Source organism: Nycticebus coucang, chromosome 13, assembly GCF_027406575.1.
Source record: "Nycticebus coucang isolate mNycCou1 chromosome 13, mNycCou1.pri, whole genome shotgun sequence".
Taxonomy (NCBI): domain Eukaryota; kingdom Metazoa; phylum Chordata; class Mammalia; order Primates; family Lorisidae; genus Nycticebus; species Nycticebus coucang.
The window spans coordinates 60,460,120-60,485,660 of record NC_069792.1 but is presented as its reverse complement, the minus strand read 5'-3'; the positions used below and the strand labels follow the sequence as shown (position 1 = coordinate 60,485,660).

Sequence of the window (25,541 nt, the reverse complement as noted above, 5' to 3'; positions counted from 1 at the left end):
ATGCTAAACACCCTGGAACAGCAGATGGCAACTAAGTGCTCAACCATTGCTCTTGGCTCCTGGATACCTCTTAGGCTGCTTTTCTTTTTTTTTTTTTTTTGTAGAGACAGAGTCTCACTGTACCGCCCCCGGGTAGAGTGCCGTGGCGTCACACGGCTCACAGCAACCTCCAACTCCTGGGCCTACGCGATTCCCCTGCCTCAGCCTCCCAGGCAGCTGGGACCACAGGCGCCTGCCACAACGCCCGGCTATTTTTTTTTTTTTGTTGCAGTTTGGCCGGGGCTGGGTCCGAACCCGCCACCCTCGGCATATGGGGCCGGCGCCCCCCTCACTGAGCCACAGGCGCCGCCCCTCTTAGGCTGCTTTTCAAAGCAAAAGCCTTCCCTGGAGTTCAGTATGCTCAAATTCATGGGAATGACTAAAGTTGGTAAACCCACAAAAAGTATTTATGCAGTTTTGATAATATTCTTTATATTCCATAAGGAAGCATAGTATTAGAAAAGGATATAGCGCTGTGTTAATTTCCTTACTTCTTCATTTGCAAGGTTCTGGAACATTATAAGGTTTTCACATTTGCATTGATCATGGTTTTCTTCCAAAGGGCTTCCTGAGAAAACAGATGGAAAGTATTTACCTCTATAATCCACCAGACTTCCCAGATGCATAATAATAGGACTGAATGAGCATATGGAGGAAACCATAATGAAAGAAATGTTCGACTTTTTCCATGCAGCCACATCCAGTAAAGTAAATACCAGAAAAGGACCATATATGCTTCCAGCACCAGAAGTGGCCATTATTGTGGATTAGTGGGGAAAATGACTAGTTTCTTTTAGTTTGTTTTTAGTTCTCATTTTACTTAAGTTCTTTCATTACCTGTATCCTATTCATACTTCCTCCTTTCCTTTCCTCCTGGAAGCTACGTTTGTTGGCAAGCTAAAAGTCTGGAATCACATTATTTTACAGTAAAATTTTACTTGGAATTACCTGATGATTTTGTTGAATGGAAAAGTTTTTGTGTAGAGTGTAAAAGATTGTCGTCTTCAAACAGATATCTGTGTTGCACTGCAAAATTAGAACAGGAAAGTAGGTCTTGGATATTTATGGTGATTGGCTCAGATTCTGTAAAGAGAAAGATGACTGAAGTCAAACCTGCTTGACACTACTGTGGTCATAAAACAGCCATCAGCAGAATAATGGACTTGGTCTTTCTAGCACTTGAGACAGAGCTTTACTTTGCGACATACTGTGGCAAAAAAATTGTCAGCAGAGATGCTAATTTCTTCTTTTTTGAGGGAAAAAGGCCTTAATATATCTTAAATCTTAATTTCACTTCTTTACAACTTTATCTGGAGGCAAACCATGGTGGAAGTATCTACCAAAGATTCTAAAAACACTACTTTTTAGGGCGGCGCCTATGGCTCAAAGGAGTAGGGCACCGGCCCCAAATGCTGGAGGTGGTGGGTTCAAACCCAGCCCTGGCCAAAAACTGCAAAAAAAAAAAGATAATGAATAAATAAAAAAATAAAACCACTACTTTTTAAAATTACCTGTTGGCTGGTGGACTCTATTTTGTGGTTCCCCTGCTGGGGAGTCCTGTCTTCCATCAGAGGCTTCTAGAGCTGAGCAGAAAAAGATGATGGAAAGGAGGGACAGTGGCCCACATGCACACTTGTGTTCTTCAGGAAGCTGGTCCCAGACCAACTCCTCACTTACCTGCCCCATAACCCAGCGTTTGTTCTGTTTGGTAACACCGAAGACTCAAAAAAGCAATTGGTTGCTGTGCTATCTCTGACCACTCCAGGCCATTTCTCTCTAGTGAGAGAAGCCTAAGGTCCCTTATGTACATCTTATTACATCTGAAAGGCCTGCCCTCCCTACTGCCCCTTCATCTCAGAGTTCTCTTAGAGGAGTGAGACACAGCCCTTAGGCTTGGATTTTACTGGTGACTGAACCTGGGGCATGAGTAAAAAGGAAAGATGGGCTTAACTGCTCTTTGTAAGTATACCTGGCACCACTAGCAAACTGGAGCAAAACATACACAACAAAACCCGAATTCTAAAGGCCAGCCTAATACGCTGTGAGCAGGAGTCCATGCAGGAAGACGTTCTTTAAGTTTTTGACAGCAGGCTTGGGAGGACTCCTGTCCCTTTCACTCTAATTATAGGCACATCTGAACTGCACAGCTCTCTAGGGTGTTTGTGAAGGTGGACTTGCTGGCCAGTCTACACACTCATCACACTGCTGGACAGAGCAAGTGCTCAAGCAGCCGTGCTGTTCCTGTTCTCTTGCCCTCCCTTCCCTGTTCCCCTTTTTGTGCTTAGTGTTTCCAGGGGTCAGTGGCCCTGCTCAGTGGAGCACTTTGAAGGAATGAATGGAGGATTTCTCATTCAAGGGTTCATGCTGCCCTGTTCTCTAAGGGCTTTCCTAGACCTAAGTTACAGTACCTTCACAGATGCCTTGCTTTAGTTTTTCACTTATCTGCCCCATTGTGGTGAAGTCTTCAGCATAGAAGAGATGCTTGTCTGTGGGCTCAGAGGCGATCTCTTGTAGTTCCTCCTCAATGGCTTTTCCTACCCCAACGGCATACATAGTAATGCCTAAGGTACAGAGCAAATAAAGAAAAAGGCAGAGTTGAAAGCTGGGTGTAGTGATGCATGCCAGTGTCCCAGCTCCTCGGGAGGCTAAGGAGGGAGGATCACTTGAGCCCAGGAGTTTGAGGTTGCTGTGAGCTATGCCACAACACTCTACTGTAGGTGTCATAGTGAGACTGTGTCCCAAAAAGAAAAAAAAAAAAGGAAAGAAAGTAAAACACAGTAAGAATTAAGTTCTGCTTGACTTCCTACATTTTTCTGCACTGATAATCTTATTCTGGCTAATTCATTACACTAGAATTTTTTTTTATTTATTATTGGGGATTCATTGAGGGTATAATAAGCCAGGTTACACTGATTGCAATTGTTAGGCATTACACTAGAATTTTTTAAAATGCATATAAAAATGGCTCTTCAAACCAAGGGGCAAGAGTTATGCCTTGTTCTAAGCCTGTAAAAGGTCAATAGCCAAGTTCAGCATATTTGTCTGGGAGCCCAGTAACTTTATGCACAATTTCCTAAAAAGGATAACTATTATTTCAAGACTGTGCTAGCTATCCATAAGAGTAATTAAATTCATAACAGGATATTACTTCAAATAAACCTGTTGATTCCAGAACGAAATAAACACGTTTCTCCTACTACCCTGCCTTTGGGTGATTTGTGGAAATCTGAATAGGGTGAAGTATAAGGTAGATTAGTCTCAATGAGACAAAGGGTTAACCAGTGTCTCTGGAGACCAAAATGTTTCCCAAATACTTTTTTTTTTGAGACAGGATCTTGCTCTGTTGCCAGGCTAGATTGAAGTGATACCATCATAGTTCACTGCAGCCTCAAACTCCTGGGCTCAGGGATCCTCCGCCTGAGTAGCTAGAACCACAGGAGCATACCTAGCTAATTTTCCTATTTTTTGTAGAGACAAGGTCTTTGCTATGTTGGTCAGGCTGGTCTTGAACTTTTGGCCTCAAGTGATCCTCCTACCTCCGCCTCCAAAAAGAGCTAGGATTACAGGCATCACTCACCATGCCTGGCCCTCAAACACTTTTTAAAAATACAGGCTACAAGGGCCCATGGGTTTGGCAAGCTAGTCAATTGTGAACAGCTAATTTTACAATCCCCCCAGATGATTCAGAGCAGGACACTTTTTGTAGCTACCACTCTCCTGAGCTAGAAAAAAAAGGAATGAATAGGAAGGTAAGCAGTATCATTAAAATGACCAACTTCACAAAGATTGAATGTTCATGTGAATCGGGCTTTATTGAACCCAATGGGATTGCTAGTAGTTTCACTCTTTTGTTCATTCATTCAGCAAGTAGTTGTCACACATCTACTATGGGCCAGGCCTGATCTAGGCACTGAGTCCATAAAGTCTTGGATAAGACCTTGGTCTATGCACATCTTATTTCCCTTTATAGGACCTCCTAGAGCAGGCACACTGCTCAACAGGCACTTAAAGAAGGTGGCTTTTCAGCAGATTACATCACAACCTTAAGTTTTCTCATCTCCCTCAAGGAATCTAGAAACTACCATAAACTGTCTCTACCAACCAACCATCCTAGCCTTTGGATTTCCTTCTGCCAAGGGCCATAGTCCTCTATCACACTTCACGTCTGTACAAGTGAAATAACCCCCAAGTCCCTTCCTGCATTATATACAAGGTCAGGAAAACCTCGGGAGAGGCTGAGCTTTAGTAAGCTGCAAGAACTTAGAATCATAATCTATTCCAACATTTCAATTTTCTTTTTTTTTTTTTTTTGTAGAGACAGAGTCTCACTGTACCGCCCTCAGGTAGAGTGCCATGATGTCACACGGTTCACAGCAATCTCTAACTCTTGGGCTTACATGATTCTCTTGCCTCAGCCTCCCGAGCAGCTGGGACTACAGGCGCCCGCCACAACGCCCGGCTAACATTTCAATTTTCTTAAAAGATAATTTCTGCTGGGTGGCACCTGTGGCTCAAAGGGGTAGGGTACTGGCCCCATATGCCAGAGGTGGCAGGTTCAAACCCAGCCCCGGCCAAAAAAAAAAAAAGATAACTTCTGCTTCCTGCTAATACGAGAGCATTCTCTACCCTAAAGCTATTTATAGCACTTTCAGAGTGTTCACCTGAAACACAGCTTAAAAATACATGCGCATATACACACACACACATATATATATACAGAGGGTGCCCAAAAATATATACACATTTTAAGAAAGGAAAGCTCTGTTAAATTTGTAATACTCAAGTCACATTTGACTTCTGAAATTACAAGTAGAGCTCAGGGTGACTTGTATTCATCTTTTGTTATCAGTGTATATTTAGTATTACAGTTTTGATATAGTTTTTTTCCTTTCTTAAACTGTGTACACGTTTTTTGGCACTCTAGGTATATAAAATATATATTCTCTATCTCACACACACACACGTATATGGCAGTAAAAGCTCCCAGCAGTAGCCGGGCGTTGTGGCGGGCGCCTGTAGTCCCAGCTACTCGGGAGGCTGAGGCAAGAGAATCGCTTAAGCCCAGGAGTTGGAGGTTGCTGTGAGCTGTGTGAGGCCACGGCACTCTACCGAGGGCCATAAAGTGAGACTCTGTCTCTACAAAAAAAAAAAGCTCCCAGCAGGAATCTAGTTTTCACAGGCTCTTGCAAGCATCCTCAAACTTTTTAACCAGAGGGCCAATTCACTGTCCCTCAGACCATTGGAGGGCCGGACTATAGTTAAAAAAAAAAACAACTATGAACAAATTCCTGTGCACACTGCACATATCTTATTTTGAAATAAAAATACAAAATGGAAACAAATACAATCACACGGCCTCATGTGGCCCGCGGGCCACCGTTTGAGGACCCCTGTAAGCAAACTCACATTTAGGAACTGTGAGTTGTGTATTTGTGGTTAAATAGCACACCCAGGGGTGATTCTCTCCACTGGAGGTCACACACTAGCTAATAGGTCACGTAGATGATTACCTGGTGTGGTCTAGGTAACCTCACCCTCCAGTTGACTAGACTTTCTCATCTTTTCTGAGTTTATTTAATTCCTGTGGGGCCCCATTGAGGCCTCCAGGTGGCAGTTTAATAAAGAAGTATATAATCATGGTTGACAGGAAACCTTTCTGTATTCTCAAAGAATCTTACTCCTGTGGCCAGCTGGGACTATTCAGTGAGTTTATGAGATCTGAGCCTTGAATGGTATTAACCACACCTCCATCCCATATTACCATTGGCCTTGGCTTTATTGGCCCACTCGGAGACGTCATCCTGAGCCCGTCCGTCGGTGAATACGATGACCACTCTGGGCACCCGTGCGGAGATGGGCCTGGCCCCTTCTACTTGAGTAAAACTTCTCTCAAACATGTGTTTCAGGGCCAGCCCAGTCATAGAGCCCTTGCCCATGTATTTCACGTGGGCTACAGCTTTTTTCATGTCTTTGGCTGAGCTGAAGTTTCTCAGAGTAAACTCTGGGCGGACCTGTGTGGAATACTGGAGCAGCCCCACTCGAGCAGCTTTGGGGGAAATCGACAAGGAATCTATAATCCCAGTGACAAACTGCTTCACAACCTCAAAATTCTCTTCTCCAAGGCTCTTGGATCCATCAATCACAAAGACCAAGTCAATGGGGCCTTCAGTGCATCCTACAGAAATGAAAGTTGACATAGTTAAATGACTAAAAATCATTTACACACAAGAGTAGAAGTAGAAAAATATGCTTCATTTGGAGGCATAACCACTTTGTAGAACCACTTTTGAATTTTAGCTAATACTTAGGACAGATAGGAGGTGTTGAGATGGTCACAAGCAACATATGCTGTTGTGTCTGGCTTGTCAAATTGATAAGAACTATTTTTCACAAGCAAAAGCACACAGCGGATGTACAAACTTTCTAGGAAACCAAGTCCACATTGAGCCCTGGAACACTTGACAGCAGGTCTGGAGGGGATGTGTATACTGTACACTGGAAGGTCTGACGACACCCAGGAGATCCTCATCACTGCTCCAGCAGGGTGACATTACCCTGGTGGTGACTTCTGACAGACAATGGAGAAGGAGATCCTTTTTTTTTTTTTTGAGACAGAGTTTCACTTTGTCACCCTCAGTAGAGTGTCATAGCATCTTAGCTCACAACAACCTCAAACTCTTCGGGTAAAGTGATCCTCTTGGCCTCAGCTTCTTCAGTAGCTGGGACTTAAGTAGCTGGCACCCGCCACAACGCCCAGTTATTTTTTAGAGTCTGGGTCTCACTCTTGCTCAGGCTGGTCTCGAACTCCTGAGCTCAGGCGATCCACCCACCTCAGCCTCCCAGAGTGCTAGGATTACCAGTGTGAGCCATTACCATGGTGATGCCCAGCCTCTGAGAAGGCGATTCTTAAAATTCAGCTCAGCCATCACCTTTTCCAGGGAGCTTTCCTAGTAACCCAGCTTGTATTAGTTATTCTCTGTGTACCCCTATCACGAGTCATTTATTTATTCAACCAAAAATCCATTTTCAGAACACAGCTTTCACACAGTCCTAGAATTTCAGGGTTGGATAAACCCCTTAAAGGTCACCTACTGCAGTCCAAATGTAGCTTACATCCTCTTTATAACATCCCCACCCAGTGGCCATTCAGATGGGGCCTGAACACCTCCCCACATGAGAAATTTGTCACCTTGCCACCAAAGCCCCTTTGGACGGCTCTGCTGTTAATAATTGCAGGAACCATCATTTCTCAATCAGTGCGTACCAGCCCTGGGCTTGGCACCTTTAAATACACCATCTCCAAGGCACTCTACCCAGGGTGACAGAGTGAGACTCTGTATCTAAATAGCTGATTGATAGAAGATAGAGAGAGAGAGAGAGAGAGAGAGAGTAAATGAGTAAGTGAATGAATGAATGATCTCACATGTTCCTCATGATGGTTCTGGGAGGGAGATCCTCATCTTATAGATGGGGAAACTGAGACTCAGAGGTTAAATAATTTGACTAAGGTCACCAAGTAGAATGAACCAGCATTCAAAGCCAGGTCTGTCTGACCCAAAGTTCCCATTCTGACCTAATTAATCATGCAGCTTCCCTGATAGAAAGTTTCTTTTTCCTTGTGCTGAGCTATGGCTTATCCTTAGTGTTCTTTCTAAGAACACCTGGGCAGGGTGGTGTCACATAAATCATGAGTGAAGTAACAGTCACATTGGTATTTGGTACCTCAAGGTTGGGGTTTTTTCCCCCCTACAAAGATTCCCAATTTCTTCCTTAATTTTTCACTTTTATAGTACTGAACACTGGGAGGCTGAGGCAGATGGATTGCTTGAGCTCACAAGTTTGAGACCAGCCTGATCAAAAGCGAGACCCCATCTCTACTAAAAATAGAAAAACTGAGGCAAGAGGATTGCTTGAGCCCAAATTGCAGGGTGTTATGATCTATGACACCACAGCACTCTAGCCAGAGTGACAGCTTGAGACTCTCTCTCAAAAACAAAAGAGAAAGAAAGAAAGAAATAGTACTGAACTTCCTCACCATGAAGCTTAATTCTTTCTGAGTCATGTTTATCTCTATCCTCTTCTTTTTTTTTTCCGAGACAGTCTCAAGCTGTCGCCCTGGGTAGAGTGCCAGGGCATCCCAGCTCACAGCAACCTCAAACTCCTGGGCTTAAGTGATTCTCTTGCCTCAGCCTCCCAAGTAGCTGAAATTATAGGCACCCGCCACAACACCCGGCTATTTTTGTTGTTGTTGCAGCTGTCATTGTTGTTTTAGCAATCCCAGGCCGGGTTTGAACCCGCCAGCCTTGGTGTAAGTGGCCAGTGCCCTACCCACTGAGCTACGGGAGCTGCCTTCTATCCTATTTCTTTAAAATTTTTTTCTAAAAAATAATACGTGCACGATAGAAAACTGAAACATTAAACAGCACATAGGCTGGGTGCAGTAGCTCACGCTTATAATCTCAACAGCTTGGGAGGCTGAGATGGGAGGGTCACTTGAGGTAGGGAGTTCAAAACCAGCCTGGGCAACATAATGAAATCCTATCTTTATAAAAAAAAAATAATAATAATAAGAAAATGTAGCTAAGCATGGTGGCACTTGCCTATAGTCAAAACTACTTGGGAGGCTGAGGCCGGAGGATGGCTTGAGCCCAGGAGTTTGAGATTGCTGTGAGCTGTAATGAGGTCACGGTATTCCAGCCTGGGTGACAAAGCAAGACCCTGTCTCTAAAAAAAAGAAAAGACTCATGCACACGTGTGTGTGTGTGTGTGTGTGTGTGTGTGTGAAGAGAGAGACCTTATATGTTAGAGTACATGTATCACTGTACGAGAAAAAACACATCAATGGTAACATACTATAAAACCACTCAGCGGGTGGCGCCTGTGGCTCAAGGAGTAGGGCGCCGGTCCCATATGCCAGAGGTGGCGGGTTCAAACCCAGCCCCGGCCAAAAACCAAAAAAAAAAAAAAAACCACTCAGCAACATGCTTTTTCACTTAAAATATCTTGAAGATATGTCTAGAGCTGCTTTGTTCTTTTTAACAGATGCATCATATTCTATTGCATAGATACACTATAATTTATTTAGCCAGTCTCTTATGTGTGAACATTTAGCTTGTTTCCAGTTTTTTGCTGCTACAAATAATGCTGCACCCACTTGTATATGTGGCTTTGTGAATACATGCACTTCCCTGTAAGATTAAACTCCTAGGAGTGGAATTACATTTAAATATTGCCAAATTTCCCCCAAAGGTTGTATCAATTCAGACACCCACTGATCCATTCATTCATAATTGCCTATTACAACATACTTTCACCAATGTAGAGAATCATCAAACTTCCTTTTTTTTTTTTTTTTTGAGAAAGAGTCTCACTCTGTTGCCCTGGGTAGAGTGCTGTGGTGTCATAGCTCATAGCAACTTCAAATTTCTGGGTTCAAGCAATCCTCCTGCCTCACCCTACCAGATAGCTAAGACAATAGGCACCCACCATAACATCCAGCTAATTTTTCTATTTGTAGTAGAGACAGAGTTTCACTCTTGCTCAGGCAGGTCTTAAACTGATAAACTCCTGAGCCCCAGGGATCTTCCTGCTTCAGCCTCCTAGAGTGCTAGGATTATAGGCATGAGCCATGGAGCCTGGCCTCAAACATTTTTTTCTTTTCTTTTTTTTGAGTCAGGGCCTTGCTATGTTGCCCAGGCTGGTCTCAAACTTCTGGCCTTAAGTAATCCTCCTACCTTAGGCTCTAAAAGAGCTGGAATTACAGGTGTGAGCCACTATACCCAGCCTTCATCAAACTTTTTGATCTCTAATAACAAATAGGTTAAAAAATGTTATCATAGGTTTAACCTCTCAGTATATATTTTCCTTTTTTTTTCTTTTATGGCTTTGAAATTTCCCATGTTTAGAAAAATCTTCTCTACTCTGAGAAACAATAACTTCAATTCTTATTGAAATAATTCTTTCAAGATTTCTTTTGCTATTTTGCAATTTTCTTTTTCTGTTTGAATTTTTGATCCATCTTTCTCTTCCTAAAGTACCAAGCCTGGAACTGAATGTAATTCTCCAGCACAAAGCAGACAATCCTACCTTCCTCATCCACACATTCTCATTCAGCCTAAGATCACTCTAGCCTCTGGGCTGATAACGAACTTAGTGTCAAGTAAAACTGAAAGTGTTTCCACAGTTGCTGTCCCCTGTGGGGGAGGGCCCTTAAGCCCCCCTTTCCCCAAGAGCATTTGTGCACCTGAGTTTATATTTATGAGGGAAACAGAGGTGAGGGATTTGTGTTGCCTGAAGATAACTCCAATGGCAGTTGCTGCAAACCAAATGAAAGAAGAGAGCCAAGTTCAGATCACTTACTTTTGCACCGTCTTCCGTCCTCAGCTAGAACAAATCCCTCTGAGCATTTGCAGATGTAGGAATTCCCATTATTAACACAGGTGTGCTCACAGCCATGCTGGGTGGATTTACAGACATCCTTCCCTGAGGAAAAGGTACGGAGTTGAACAATCCTATCGGTGTATAAACGGGCTGCACTGAATAGTCATGTAAGAAGAAATCATGGAAATAATTCATTTCTAAGAAAATCCATCTGTGTTCAAATCTCCTTCAAAACACCCACTTTAGTCTCATACTCAGGACAGACCATGAAGAAAGATGCTCCTCTCAGAAATCTCTGGCTCTCACAAACCTGAATGTTAAGATGGGTAATTGGATGTCCTTAATTCATTATTAAATTTTAGAATTGTTAAATGTGTTTGAGCTTCTGATTTTTTCCCCATAGGCATCCCAAATACTCCAGTTTTGATTGTCTAATGAACATTTCTCACGTGTGAGGTACTTCAAACTCTTCAAAGCCCTTTAATCCTCACAATATCCTGTGAGAAGAGGAAGGCAAGGGTAATTATTACCAACACACACATGAAGAAAGAGATTCTCGAAACCTCTCCCCAATGCCCGAGGTTATCCAGCAAGGGGATGAGAGCTGAGACCTCATGTCTCCTGAGTCCTCTTTCTCCACGGCATGAAAGCCCAGGGCTCTTTTCTGGCATTGCCCTTTCAAAGGAGAAGCTTCACACAAAATCATAATCAGTGACTACAGTCGTCCCCACCACCACCCCCCGGAAGTGGAAATGGTGGAACTTGTGCCCTGTGTCCCATAGGTTAATTTACCAATCAATGAATGTGTTGAATGAATAAATGGTGTGTGTGAATATGCACATGTTTACAAAATGCAAGCATGAACAAACAGCTCAGGCAGACATAATGGGCAGAATTACAGACACAGTATCCACAAAAGGGATACTGTAGTGTGTAGCTAAACCAAGGGACCCCTGCAGAGGTGGGCCAGGGTACCACAGGCATCCCAAGAGTCAGTAGTTCGAACAGAACTTCCTGTTAATGGTGGGAGTCCCTCTTCCCAGCATTAGTAGGAAGCAGTGTGTTCCATCCAACCCAGCTTCATCAGCATGTGGAATGTCTCCATTTATCTTAAAGGAGTGCAATACTATTTCATATGTGTTTATAGGTTTTCATCCACAGATCCATTGCCCTTGTTACACTGTTTTGTTATAAGGCAGGGGCGCTATAGGTCCCAAGAGTAGGCCTCGGGAAACAGAATCTCTCCCAGATCTTCTCCCGTCCTCCTTTCACCTACCCAAGATAGGACTCTAATCTGATCATGGGCTGAAAGATCCTCGCTCCAAGAAAGTGTCCTGCCCCACACGCTACAGGAAGGAATGCCACTCAGAGAGGCCAAGAAAAGCTGGCATAGACAGGCCTTGCCGGGTGAGATCTTGTACTTTTTGTCCAGTCCCGATTCTACATGGTTGTCAATCATGGCCGTGCAATGAAGCCTCCATAAAACCCCACAAGGATGGGGTCTGGACACGTTCCAGGGAGCTGAATATGTGGATGATCCTGGAGGGTGGTGCACCCAGGGCGGGCAGGGAAGCTCTGCACCCTGTCCCCCATATCTCAACCTTTCTCACCCTCATGGTACACAGGGTGAGATATGGGGGACGGGGCACAGAGCTTCCCTGTATCTTTTGTAATATCCATTATAATAAACCAGTAAACTCAAGTAAGTGATTCCCTGAGTGCTGTGAGCTGCTAATAGCAAATTAATAGAAAACAAAGCAGGAATCCTGGGGCCTCAACTTGAAGCCGGTCAGAATTTCCAGAGAGCTGAACTTTCAACTGGTCTCTAGGATGGGGAAAGTCTTAAGGACTGAGCCTTCAATCTGTGGGATCTGACGTTATTTCCAAGCAGATAGTGTCAGAATTGAATTAGATGACACCCAGCTGGTATCTGGGACTTGGTGTGTGTGGGGAATTCAGAGAGAGACAACAGAGGGAAAAACATGGTTAAAATGTTTTTTCCAAACAAGGTATCTGTAGGGAAATCCCCCCAAATCAACCTCAAAAGCAAATTATTTTGCTTTAACTAAAAAAGAACCATTTCCTCACTAGGCAGAGTGTCACAAAAACAAATAAGACATTGTCAAGTCCCCCCCAAATATGGGATCAATAGCTCATAATCTCACAATGTGGACAAACCCCTCCCTGTGCTCTTCTAATGCCCACCTCATGGAGCTAGTGTACCAGGTCCCTCTCATCCCTTAGGTAATGCGAAGGTTGGTTTATATGGCTACATAGTGCCCTTGGCTATGCTACAGAGAGCCCAGTTGTTTGGTCAAATACCAGTTGAAATGATGCTGGGGGGTAAGTTTTAGGCGGGATTAATCCGTAGACTTTGTGTAAAGCAGATTACCCTCCATAAAGTAAGTAGGCCTCATCCAAATCAGTAGAAGGCCTTAAAGGAAAAAAACACTGAGTCTCCCGAGGAAGAGAGAGGGCTGCATCCAGGCTGCCTTCAGGCTTGAGCTGCAGCATCAACTCATGCCTCAGTCTCCAGTCTGCCCTGCAGATTAAGGACTTGTCAGCCCCCACAATACTATGAACCAATCCCGTAAAATCATTCCCTCTCTCTCTCTCCCCCCCCGTATCTATCAATCAATCAATCTATCTATCCATCTCCTGTGGTCTGTTCTCTGGAGAATCCTGACTAATATTCTTTCTACCTAAACTTTCCAAGTCTATCCTAATCAATCGACAGAAACACATGATAGACTCAATAAATAAAATGCCCAGAAAATTCCTTCAGCCCCTTTCTCACCCTTTACCCTTACTTATATGGTCAAGTAGTAATTACAGTGCCAAGAAGGAAAAGCACTAAAATTAACCTTTGGTCCTTGTCCTGATGGCTGATAAAAACTCTAATGCAGTCCACGGACTAGTCAGGCCCTGTGCTGAGCTCAGCGCATCCCCACAGCTATTGTGGAAAGGACCACCGCTAAGAGAAACTGAAAAGAAGCTGACAACTCCGGGCCTTGACTGTGAAATTCACGAAGAACCGAGGGGCCACTCTGGCCAAACACTATCAGAGCACCCAATTAGAGGAACGGATATTTGTAACATTGGTAATAAAGGAAGATTTAAAGATCAAATGAAGTTTGATAACCACCCTACACCCACAGATGGAAAAGTCCTTCTCCACCTCGAGGCTACTTACTTCTGCAGTGTTTCCCATCCTCAGCGAGCCGGAATCCTTCCCGGCACTTGCACGTGTATGACTCGCCACTGTTCACGCACATGTGTTCACAGCCGTGGTCTACTGCTTGGCAGACGTCTTTCCCTGAAGACAGTAGAGCAAGTTAAAACAATTTCACCCACATGAATTTTCCATGGACTTCACCTTGAAGGAGCCATCCATCTCAGCCACTCTAGTGCCACTTGAGCTCAGTGATCCACGGGACAGAGAGATAAAACTGAGAATAACATTTAGTGGCTCTAATTCAGGCTAACTCTTCAAACTTTCTCACTATCATCACCATCATCATTCACCAGCAACTACTTTAATGTCTCATAAAAATGCAATCCATCATCAGCTTTCTGCAGACAGTTTCTGATATCAGAATGGAAATGCTATTGGTATGATTACTTAGGAGATTAAACCTCAGTTTAGGGCGGCGCCTGTGGCTCAGTGAGTAGGGCGCCGGCCCCATATGCCGAGGGTGGAGGGTTCAAACCCAGCCCCGGCCAAACTGCAACAAAAAAAAATAGCCGGGCGTTGTGGCGGGCACCTGTAGTCCCAGCTGCTTGGGAGGCTGAGGCAAGAGAATCGTGTAGGCCCAGGAGTTGGAGGTTGCTGTGAGCCGTGTGACACCACGGCACTCTACCCGAGAGCAGTACGGTGAGACTCTGTCTCTACAAAAAAACAAACAAACAAACAAAAAAAAAACCTCAGTTTAGATTAACAGCACTGAAATATAATTTGGGCTTTGTCCCTGATGTAATATATGACTTAGGAAGATCGCATAACTCTTAGAGTCTTAGCTTTGCTGTCTAAAAAATGAGTAATAATTCCCGTTACCCATCTTTTCTTCAAAAAAGTGTCAACATGAGTTGTTCTCTATAAAGTGCTTTGAGAAGCTTGAGAAAAAGATAACTGATAGGGATGGAAATCGTTTGCTCAGGGTCACACACTCCCTTTGATTATGCAGCAAAGTGTCTTGAGATTACCACCAGCAACTCACTCTATGACTGCTTGTCCCTGGCAGACTTGTCGCAACCCCATCTAATGGGCCATGCCTTCTCGAAGCAAAAATAGCCTCATCACAAGGTGCCCTCCATGAGGGATTTGTGCTACCAGAAGTAAGAACGTTATTACACATGAATAACAGAGGATCAGAGAAGTCACGCAACTTTCCTAGCTAATAAATGGAAGAAACAGAAGTTGATTGAACCTTGGATTTCTTTCTTTCTTTTTTTTGAGACAGAGTCTTACTGTGACACTCTCAGTAGAGTGCAGTGGCATCACAGCTCACAGCAACCTCAAACTCCTGGGCCCACACAATTCTCCTGCCTCAACCTCCCAAGTAGCTGGGACCACAGGTGCCCACCACAACACCTGGCTATTTTTTGGTTGCAGTTGTCATTGATGTTTAGCTTCCTGGGCTGGGTTCGAACCCGCCACCGTTGGTGCATGTGGTTGGCGCCATAACCACTGTGCTATGGGCGCTGCCCTGAACCTTGGATTTTTGACTGTACATCTTTCCACTGGAGCACACTGCTAAACCACTCTTTCTTCCCACAGAGCACATAAATGAACAGCTTCAGCTGTAGCTCTGGCATTGAGTATTTTGCTAGTGCATTCTTTTAAACAAACTTTATTTTTTAGGGCAGTTTTAGATTTACAGAAAAATTGAGAAGGTAGTACAGGAATTCCCATCTACCGCACACTTAGTTTCCTTTATTTTAACATCTTACCAGACTAATGTATGGCACATTTGTTATAATTAGTGAACCCACATTGACATTAACCCAGTACCCTTTTCTGCCCCAAGATGCCATCCAGGATACCACACGACATTTAGCTGTGTGGTGTTGACTTTTGAGAGTAACCGATTTATACAGAGACTGGGATAGTGGGTTTCAAGCCATGGTCTGACATAGTAAAATGAGCCAGCTCCAGCAAAAACTTACTTCTGCAGGTTTTCCCATCTTCACGGAGTGTATACCCTTCAAAGCACTGACACACAAAAGAGTCTCCACTGCTTACACAGGAATGTTCACAACCGTGGTCCCCCAAAGCACAAGAGTCCAACTCTGGTAACCAAATTAGAATTAGAGAAACATAAAAAGATGAGCCATAGAAGGCGCTAGTGCCTTATTCAATCATAAAACACATTTCAGACACCTTAATCTAAAACAGTGCCTTATCTCACAGGGAACATTTCAGAATAGAAAGCATGTCTATGAGAAAAATTATTATTATTTTTTGATACAGAGTCTCACTATGTCACCCTCGGTACAGTGCTGTGATGTCACAGCCCACAGCAACCTCCAACTCTTGGGTTCAAGTGATTCTCTTGCCTCAGCCTCCCAAGTAGCTGGGACTACAGGCGCCCACCACAACACCTGGCTATTTTTTTTGTTGCTGTTGTCATTATTGCTTAGCAGGCCCAGGCTGGGTTTGAACCCATCAGCCTGGGTATATGTGGCCAGCCAGCACTGTAACCACTGTGCTATAGGCACCAAGCCAAAAAAATTCTTAATATATACAGAGCACATACAAATCTAACAATCATCTCTAAAGGAAAAGACAACTTACAAAAGGAAAGATATAAAAGACTTATAAATGCTAGAAAATACATTTAATTCCATTGGCAATCCCATAGCTTATTATCAACTTAGCTCATACATATGTATATATCACACTTAGGTAATCCATTCATTCACTTAATTCAGTTAGTCAAGAAATACACGAGAACCTCTATAAGTCAATCACCCAAGGGACTATAATAAACTATAATAAACCAACATCAGAGGTGGTCAACATAAGGCAGTGGGTCTACTGTACTGATACATACATATGGTGTGTGTCCAGCCTATGAAAATTCGGTCACCCAAAGAGGTGGGCAATGGAGGGTGGTGGTCACCTATAGAAACTGCACTTTGTCAGTCCCTACAGTGAGCCAGGCACTGTTTTAAGATCTGGGGATATAACAATGAATGAAATAAAGTTTCTGCTTTTGTGAAGTTTATATTTGACAATGGGTGTCAGGGGAAGTGGGGATGCGTGGAAGACAAACAATAGACAAATATATTATGACGTGCTGTGTGGGAGAGAGCAAGATGCAGCAGAGAGAGCAGCCCCTGGGCTGGGGCTGGGGCAGGGATGGGAAGGGGGCTTATTATTTTACAGTGAAGTCAGATAAGGTGACAACAAGCAGAACTCCTTTGCAGAGTGAGTGGTGGTGTCTGAGAAATAGCAGTACCAGCAAGAAAAATAGCATGTACAAACTGCAGAGGCGGGAGTGTGCTTAGCACATTTCAGGAAAGGCAAGGAGACCTGTGATCACAGCAACCTGGAGTTTGGCAGGGGGAGGTGGCCAACAAGGTCAGCAGGGACAGACCATGTGGGGTTCCCAGATCTGAGTGAGATGGGCACTCACTGGAGCATTTTGAGCAATACAGCAACACAATCTGACTTTATTTTAAATTTTTATTTTTTTTTTAAGACAGGGTCTCACTTTGTCACCCAGGCTAGAATACAGTGTTGTCATCACAGCTCACTGCAGCCTCGAACTCCTGGCATGAAGTTATTCTGCTTCAGCCTCCCAGAGTGCTAGGACTACAGGTATGCACCACCACGTCCAGCCAATTGTTGTACTTTTTGTAGAGACAGAGTCCTGCTGTGTTGCCCAGGCTAATCTCAAACTCCTGGCCTCAAGTGATCCTCCTGTCTCAGCCTCCCAAAGAGCTGGGATTACAAGTGTGAGCCACCATGCCTGGCCTGACTTTGTTTTTAACAGCCTGCTCTGCACAAAGTGGAGCGCAGAGAGCGGGAAGCAGCTTTCTGCAAAGATCTTGGTGGCCTAGGCTGGTGAGAAGTGGTCAGACTGCGGCTAGATTTGCTGATGGACTGACTAGAAGAATCCATATGGACAGAACAGAAGAGTCAAAGATGCCTTGACATTGCTGGCCTGAAAGAGCAACTGGAGGATGGCACTGTCATCCACAGGACTGGGTGGCTTCTGGGGGACTAGAATATTTGGGACCCTGTGGAAATCAGGCTGTTATTTTAAAAACCTTGTGACTGATGACCAGTGGGCAGGGACTTTTTATAAGAACCATACAAATTGCTGAGCATTGACTCAATTCTTTCCGATTGTGTAGAATTTCTACAGTGAATATGAACTGAAGTTATTAAATAAAGGCACCAAAGGCACATAATGACCTTTATAATCGGGCACAAACCATACACTCCTTTTTTTTTTTAATTAAATCATAGCTGTGTACATTAATGCAACCATGGGGCACCATGCACTGGTTTTATATACAATTTGAAATATTTTCATCAAACTAGTTAACATAGCATACACTTCTTTTTATGAGACATTTTTGTAGTATTTCTCTTTGGAAAAGGGCCCTCAGAACCACTCTTTTGGTCAGTTTAGGCAGCTGTTGTTATTCCTGTTTACCAGCTGGGGAAACTAAGCTTTGGGAAGATTGTGTGCCAAGACCAGCTGTTAATACGAGGAAGAACCAGACTAAAAATGTAATTGTATGACAATAAATCCCATGCTTTTTCTTACTACACTCCACTGCTATATTCTAAAGCTTTCAAACATAAAGGGAATATTGTTTGTCTTTCTTTGGGCTGAAGCACTGCCAAAATCTTTGAACAATGGGAAAACGTCATGAACTAGAATTATGGCTGCAGAAGGGATTCAAAGCAGAGTTGGACCCTCCCATTTGCCCTGAACGTGACTTACTGTTCTGGGCACATTCTGGACTCATTATTAACACGGAACATCTCCCGGTGGCTTGTGGGGTAGTTCCTCATGTAATGACAGTGGAAAGTACAAGTAAGTGACCATAATACAGATGCTGGCTGGCCATGGGACAGAGATTTTTCCCCTACCATAAATTTATAATAAGTATACTCCATTTTCTAAGATAATAAAATTGATATGGCTCTTTCAGATCAGCCTTCTCAACCCATAATTCAGAAATACCCCTCTGAGCATCCCCTGGACCCCATGCTGGGCCCTTAGCTTCACCTCAGGTTTTTATCTTGAGGGGGCTTGAGAGTATCCACCCAACCCCCAGGCTGATATACCATTCTTTTTAATTTTTTTTTAAAATGGGTCATGCTCTGTCACCCAGGCTGGAGTGCAGTGGCACATTCACAGCTCACTGCAGTCTCCACCTCCTGGGCTCAAGCAATCCTCCTGCCTCAGTCTTCTGAGTAGCTGGGACTACAGGCATGCGCCGCTACGCCCTTTTTCATTTTTGTAGAGATGGGGACCTAGCTAAGTTGCCCAGGCTGTTCTCAAAGTCCTGGCTTCAATCTTTCCATCTTGGGTGGCGCCTGTGGCTCAAGGAGTAGGGCGCCGGTCCCATATGCTGGAGGTGGTGGGTTCAAACCCAGCCCAGGCCAAAAAAAAAAAAAAAAAAAAATCTTTCCATCTTGGCCTCCCAAATTGCTGGAATTATAGTCATGAGCCACCACACCTGGCCTCCATTATTATTAGTTCATTAATCCTTCCAGCACTGTTTTATGTGAATAAAAGTACATACAAATATATGCTTTTATTTTCTCTCCTTTGTTATACACACCAAAAAGTGGTGTGCTATAATACCCCATTCTGTGCGTTTTTGTTTTTCACACAGTGGTATTTCCTGGATATGCCTCTTTACATTATACAGAGGAAGTCTTCATTATTCCTGTAGCTGTACTGCATACAGTATTTATTCAGCCAGTCTCCTGTAGCTGGACACTTGGGTCGTTTCCCACTTTTCATAATTTTTTTTTGCAGTTTTTGGCTGGGACTGAGTTTGAACCCGTCACCTCTGGCACATGGGGCCAGCACCCCACTTCCTGGAGCCACAGGCTCCACCACCACTTTTCATTATTTTTAAACAATATGCAATGAATAACTTGAAAGCATATTTTTTCATAAGGCTCAAGGGTTTCTGCAAGAGAGAGTTTCAGAAGGGAAAAAAAAAGGGGAAAGTACACCCTTTAATACATTTGTCTTTTGGATCATACCCCCCGTTTTACCTTTAAAAACACCTGCAGGAGATTCTGATGATTATCTGAGACTAAGAACTCATTTACACCCACTCTACTCTCTTGATCTGATGCTCTGATAGGGGACAGGAAGATAAAGATTAAAAGCCAAAATTCTCCACCTGCTTTTAAGGCATCCACACAAGAAAAATTCCAAACAGCTACTAATGTAAAAGCCCAGAAGAACCAAGACAGGGGCTGGGAGGTCCTGGGATGACCTGCAGCCAGGGGTGAGGACACACCCACTATGGGCACAGTGCCCCCTCCCCCCAGCAGCCTCCTAACAAAGGAGAACAGCACCCAGGGCCCAGGAAAGCCTCTGACTCACTATCATGGGGAACCTTCAGCCTGGGCTATAAGGGTGGGGCCCTGACGAGGAGGCTGTTAATCTGGCAAGTGTTCGTATGCCAGGTAATATCCTTATTTAGAGGCTGGAAGGAATGTAGGAAATTCGTTTAGAGATGAGAAACTGATGCTCAGGGAGGGGAAGTGACTTTCCCAAGATCCCTTAACCTGCAGGCATGATGGTCTTAGCTGTGCTGGGGTCAAAGGCAAGACCAGATCCAAATCCATACTTCATGGCTCCTGGTTCAGTTGCCCATCCATGGCTCATCTGAGCTCAACAGGGTGTGGACAGTTGCCTCCTTCTCAGGAGACAAGCTAAAATAGTTGTCGCAGGGGAGGCTGGCCTCCAGAAAGTTTCCTGGAACTCTGCGGGCCCTGGGTGATGTGTCCTACCAGCTCCCCAGGCTCGTCTCTCACCAGCCTCCCTCTTACTCTCAGGACACTGCACTCCACTCCCTGCAGTTTGCTCGGGGGCCCTGGGCCCGCATGTGCTGTTTTCAATGCCTGGGAAGTACTTCCCCTTGTCTCTGGCTAGCTCACTGTGCGTGCTCTCCAGGTGTGGCATTAAACCTCTTTCTCAGGAGTAGGGGAGGCTTCCCTGGCACCCCTCCTTCTACTGGCTTGACTCTACTGGCATGGACTACCCATCTTTAATATCCTTCTTCCCAGAGAGACTTTTAACTCCACTAGGGCACAAACTGAATCTGTGTCAACCCCAGGGATCCCCAGACCCTCCTGCAGGTACCCAGTGAATACCTGTAGAGAATAAGAATAAATGAACCAAGAGCTTAAGGAAGTACTAAGACTCAAACCCAGAGAGAGACAGACTCAATTAGGAGCCATCATTTAAATGAAATGGATGCGAGGGCTCAGGAGACACTCCTCTTTCACAGTTAAAGTGGCAGGTCCATACATTTAATATAACCATTGGGTGTGAGATTGGCAATTTGTAATCAGGACAATTAGAAGTTTCAGGATATAGCAAAAGTTTTTGGTTTTGGTTCTGTTTTTCTTTGAGACACAGTCCCACTCTATCACCGGGGGTAGAGTGCCGGATCACCATAGCTCACAGCAACCTCAAACTCTTGGGCTGAAGTGATCCTCTTGCCTAAACCTCCTAAGTAGCTGGGACTGCAGGCGCCCACCACAACACTTGACTAGTTTGTTTTTAAGTAGAGTCGGGGTCTCACTTTTGCTCAGGCTGGTTTCAAACTCCTAAGCTTAAGCAATCCACCCGCCTTGGCCTCCCAGAGTGCTAGGAGTAGCAAAGGTTTTTAGGAGCCATGTCCGGCAGCCCCACACATCTGGATTATACATCTGGTGAGTCACATATGTCTGTGGTGCAGCAATTCTGGGATGAAGTGTTCCATGGGCTCACGCCTCTGCAGTGATGACAGACAGCAATCCTGTGTTTGGGACTCCATGTAAGAGGTTATTAAAATCAACCCCGGCCCAGGGGAAGAAAGCCACAGCGGCCATCTGCCAAGAGAGTAATCAAAGGCTGACAGGATTACACCACTTCCTGACTTTTCTTATAATGAAACTAGAAGCCACCAGTCCTTTGCTCACTCTGTATAGGCTTTTTCTTAGACAAACCCAGGAGCAGTTGAACTGAAATGTGCTTTTCAAGGGCATCTCATACTAGGCAAGAGATCCTGAAGTGAGGGAACTCAGGTTCCAGTTCTGGCCCTGCCACTGACCCTCACCCAGGACCAGCATGGAGCTGTTCCCTATGCCTGTTTCCCACAAAGAAAGGGAAAATCTCTAAGCTCCCACCTGTTCCATCAAGGCTTTTGAGACAGAGTCTTACTTTGTCACCCTCAGTAGAGTGCCGTGGTGTCATAGCTCACAGCAACCTCAAACTCTTGGGTTCAAGCCATTCTCTGGCCTCAGCCTCCCAAGTAGCTGGGACTACAGGTGCTCACCACAACACCCAGCTATTTTTGAACTCCTGAGCTCAGGCAATCCACTCGCCTCAGCGTCCCAGAGTACTAGGATTACAAGTGTGAGCCACCGCACCCAGCCCTCCATCAAGGCTTTAAGGTGACTACACAAGGGTGGGGGTGGTCCTCTCTCCTTACTCTCTGCTATGGACAAAATTGTGTCCCCCTAAATTCATATGCTGAAGCCCTAACCCTGGAGATGATATTTAGAGATGGGGTCTCTGGGAAGTAATTAGGTTCAGATGAGAGCCTGAGGGTTGTGCCCTGATCTAATAGGATTTGTGTCCTTATAGGAGAGACCAGACAGCTTGCTCGCACTCTATGCTCCCTCACCCCATGTTCCCTGCCGTGTGAGGACATGGCCAGCTGCGGGCTGTCTACAAGCCAGGAGGAGGCCCTCACCAGAAGATGGCCATGCTGGCACCCTGATCTCAGACCTCTGGCCTCTAAAAATGGGAGAAGTCAATTTCTGTAGCTAAGAAACAATACCCAGACTATGTTATGTTGCAGTTTTTGGCCAGGGCTGGGTTTGAACCCGCCACCTCCGGCATATGGGGCCAGTGCCCTACTCCTTTGAGCCACAGGCGCCGCCCCCAGACTATGTTATTTTGTTATGGCAGCTGGAGCAGACTAAGATGCTCCCTTAGCCTTGCTCAGACCCACTTCATCCCAGCGCCCCAAGAACCTAGGTCTGGTCTCCATGCTTCAGAGAACTTTCCAGAAGGTGAGTGACAAGTTCTTCAGACCACCTGCTCTCAGAGTTGTGAGTGGAGGCTGCCTGTATAAAGGGCCAAGGACACCCTCACTGAGCCAGGTCTGGCTGATCCCCGCAGGGTTTACCAAAAAGGTACAGTCACATCATCTAGTTCTCAGTCATCTGACACGGAACTGGGGAACATAAATCCCAAGCCCCAGTTAGTTGTTAGTTGCATTGAAAACCCAGCCCATTATTACAGGGTGCAGCAGTCAGTCTGAATCATTCCAGCCAGAATGGAACAGCTCAACACATTTGTATCAGCTAGTGGGCAAAATGTAAGTGTCAAGTACCACCCCCGAGGATAACTCATCTGATTACCTCACAAGTTCTCATATAGACACAACCATATGTAAACAATTGTATTCACTATTAATTGCATTGTGGGACATTTACTCATGTGGAAAATATCATTGTGCCATTAGTTAGAAACACACTTTAAATGAGAGAATGGGCAGCATTCAGAAGGGACAAAGGCATAACCCAGATGTGGTCCTCGGTAGAGGAACAGGGTGGACACAAGATTAAAGAAGAAAGGCCTGCATCTTCCTGGAAGGGTCCACGAGAATTTCTGACAGGTCCTACAACCATTGCATTGTCAGTTCTAGATGTTGGAGAATTAAAACAAACCAACGAAACCCCTTGCGTCTGGCTCTGGCGTGCAGTCATATGGAGATGCAAATCGACACGGCCACCCTCTTTCTGCACCCCTGATGCCCAGTCCCTCCCCGAGCTGGCTGAGGCAGCAGTCTAGAGGCAGCTGGGCAGGGAGCCACAAGCAAGCATAACCCATTTGCCGAGATTCAAGAATCTGTCCCCAACTGGGCAAATATTTTCTCACAGGCAGCACAGTTAGAGAGGCACAGCAGCTGCTCAGCCAGCTCCTCCGCCCGTATGAATGGATGATAATATGAAAAAGTAGACAAATTAGATTGTGCCCACTATTGCATCAGTGGTTGGGGAATTTGGCCCTATAGCCAGACAGACCAGCAAGATAGTGAAGGTAAATTATGGTCCTTTTCTTTCATTTCTGATCCCTTTTTTCAAAATGACAATTTTTCAATTCTTTATCTTGGGCCACTCAGAAACAAGATTGCAGGGGCAACAGACACAGCTGCATCCTCCAGTGAAGGAAGAAAGGCCATCTGGGAGCATTTTTTTTCTTTTAATTAATAGAGGCAGGAGTTGGGACCAGCTGCAAGACAATATGGACCAAAAAAAACTGCTGCCAGCCTCACCATGGGCTGTCAGGTGGTCTGGATCGGGGCGGGGCAACACTTTCTCAGGAGCCTTGCCTTCTCCCAGAACTGACTTTGGAGTCTCAGAGAGCAGAGTTTGAACCCACTACATGGCTGATAACCTTAGGCCCTTTACTTAATCTGAGCACAGGTTCCTCATCTGCAGCTGAACACAAGAGCATGTGTGGTTAGAGCAGCACCAGCATGTGGCAAGCTGCCAGCGAGGGGTCTGAATTATTACTGCTTATGTACCATGCTGGCTGGGGGTGCAGCTAGAGGGCTGAGAGCTAGGGCTCTGTCCAGCTTCAGAACAACAGTGGAAACAACAAAAACCATTTCAGGAAGCAGGGGAAGGCACCGGGGGCAGGGGAGAAACAGACACCAGGGCTCCAGTAGCAGAAGATGCAGTCACACAGCCCGCACAGGCCAGGAAGCCTGGACAGAGGACACATGAGCACACAGAAACCAGCAGCACACCCACACTCACGTCCACACTCGTGCCCACGCCCATGGAATGCCTGCGTCAGGTCCTGCTTGTTCCAGGACTTCAAACACTCACTTTCGCATGTTTTCCCATCACTGCGGAGCACATGTCCCTCAGGACACTGGCAGGAGAAAGATCTGTCCGTGTTGACACAGGAGTATTCACAGCCGTGGTCACTCAGCAAGCAATAATCCACCCCTGCGAAACCAAGGGCCACGTGGTCCCCACAGCCTCCATCAGAGAGGCCTCTGGACTATGAAGGGAATCAGGTCAGTGTCACACCCACCACTGCTACCACCCCAAGGCATGCAGCCCCCCATTTGACATTCCAGTAATCTCCAGGGAGCAGCATGGCCTGCATCCTCTGTAGTCCCGGTTCCAGCGCTGCTGCAAACCTTTCCCTACAGGGGGCGCTAGGGAGGGACTCACGGGAGCAGGTCTTGAGGTCTTCATTGATGAGGAAGCCTTCCGAGCACTGGCAGACGAAGGATTCCTCCGTGTTCAGGCACAGCTGCTCACAGCCGTGCTCCTGCTGCGCACAATGGTCCACCCCTGAGTTTGTCACACACAAAGACAGATAGATGAGCCAAGGGGACACGCCCCATCAGAAACCAGGATTGAAAAACAAAACCTTCTGGGAGGCATGAGGAGCCACAGGGGAGGTTTCGTTCTACTCCATGCCACTCGCCTCTCTGAAAATCAACCTTGCTTTTCTTTCCATTTCTGTAAAGAGTAAAGGCACACATCTCCTGCGTCTGGGGAAAGTTAATGACAGTGCACTCTGTGCCAGCACTGGGGCACACAGAAGCTGCAATCTCAGGCAATGCTGGGAGGGTGCAATTCCCACTTCAGAGACAGGAAAGCCACGCTTGGGAAAGGTCAAGTGCTTGCTTAAAGCCCCCCCACACACACACACACTTAAGAAAGGGGGTCTGACACCAAAACACTTGGACTCAAATCACACCTCTGGCACTTCCTAGCTGAGATGCTGGGCAGTCCCTGGGCCTGTCTGTGCCATGGTTTCCTGACTTGAGAAATGAGGATGATGGTGGCTGCTTTCCTATACAGATGCAGTGAGAATAAGAGGAGTTGATCC

At 45.3% G+C, this 25,541-nt stretch overlaps 1 protein-coding gene across 2 annotated transcripts in view; it reads right to left on the bottom strand.

The window, feature by feature from the left end:
- The window catches only part of MATN2 (matrilin 2), a 148,922-nt gene that overhangs the window by 2,470 nt on the left and 120,911 nt on the right, over nucleotides 1–25,541 (bottom strand). The window contains exons 9-18 of one of the 2 annotated variants that reach the window (XM_053559061.1): nucleotides 24,875–24,997; nucleotides 24,521–24,643; nucleotides 15,586–15,708; nucleotides 13,613–13,735; nucleotides 10,399–10,521; nucleotides 5,801–6,214; nucleotides 2,448–2,600; nucleotides 1,551–1,622; nucleotides 988–1,065; nucleotides 509–607 (exon numbers count right to left, since the gene is read on the bottom strand). In XM_053559061.1, the coding sequence (XP_053415036.1) occupies nucleotides 509–607; nucleotides 988–1,065; nucleotides 1,551–1,622; nucleotides 2,448–2,600; nucleotides 5,801–6,214; nucleotides 10,399–10,521; nucleotides 13,613–13,735; nucleotides 15,586–15,708; nucleotides 24,521–24,643; nucleotides 24,875–24,997 (1,431 nt within the window). Of the gene's footprint in view, nucleotides 1–508; nucleotides 608–987; nucleotides 1,123–1,550; nucleotides 1,623–2,447; nucleotides 2,601–5,800; nucleotides 6,215–10,398; nucleotides 10,522–13,612; nucleotides 13,736–15,585; nucleotides 15,709–24,520; nucleotides 24,644–24,874; nucleotides 24,998–25,541 lie in introns of both variants that reach the window. The other variant, XM_053559062.1, reaches the window with a different exon arrangement.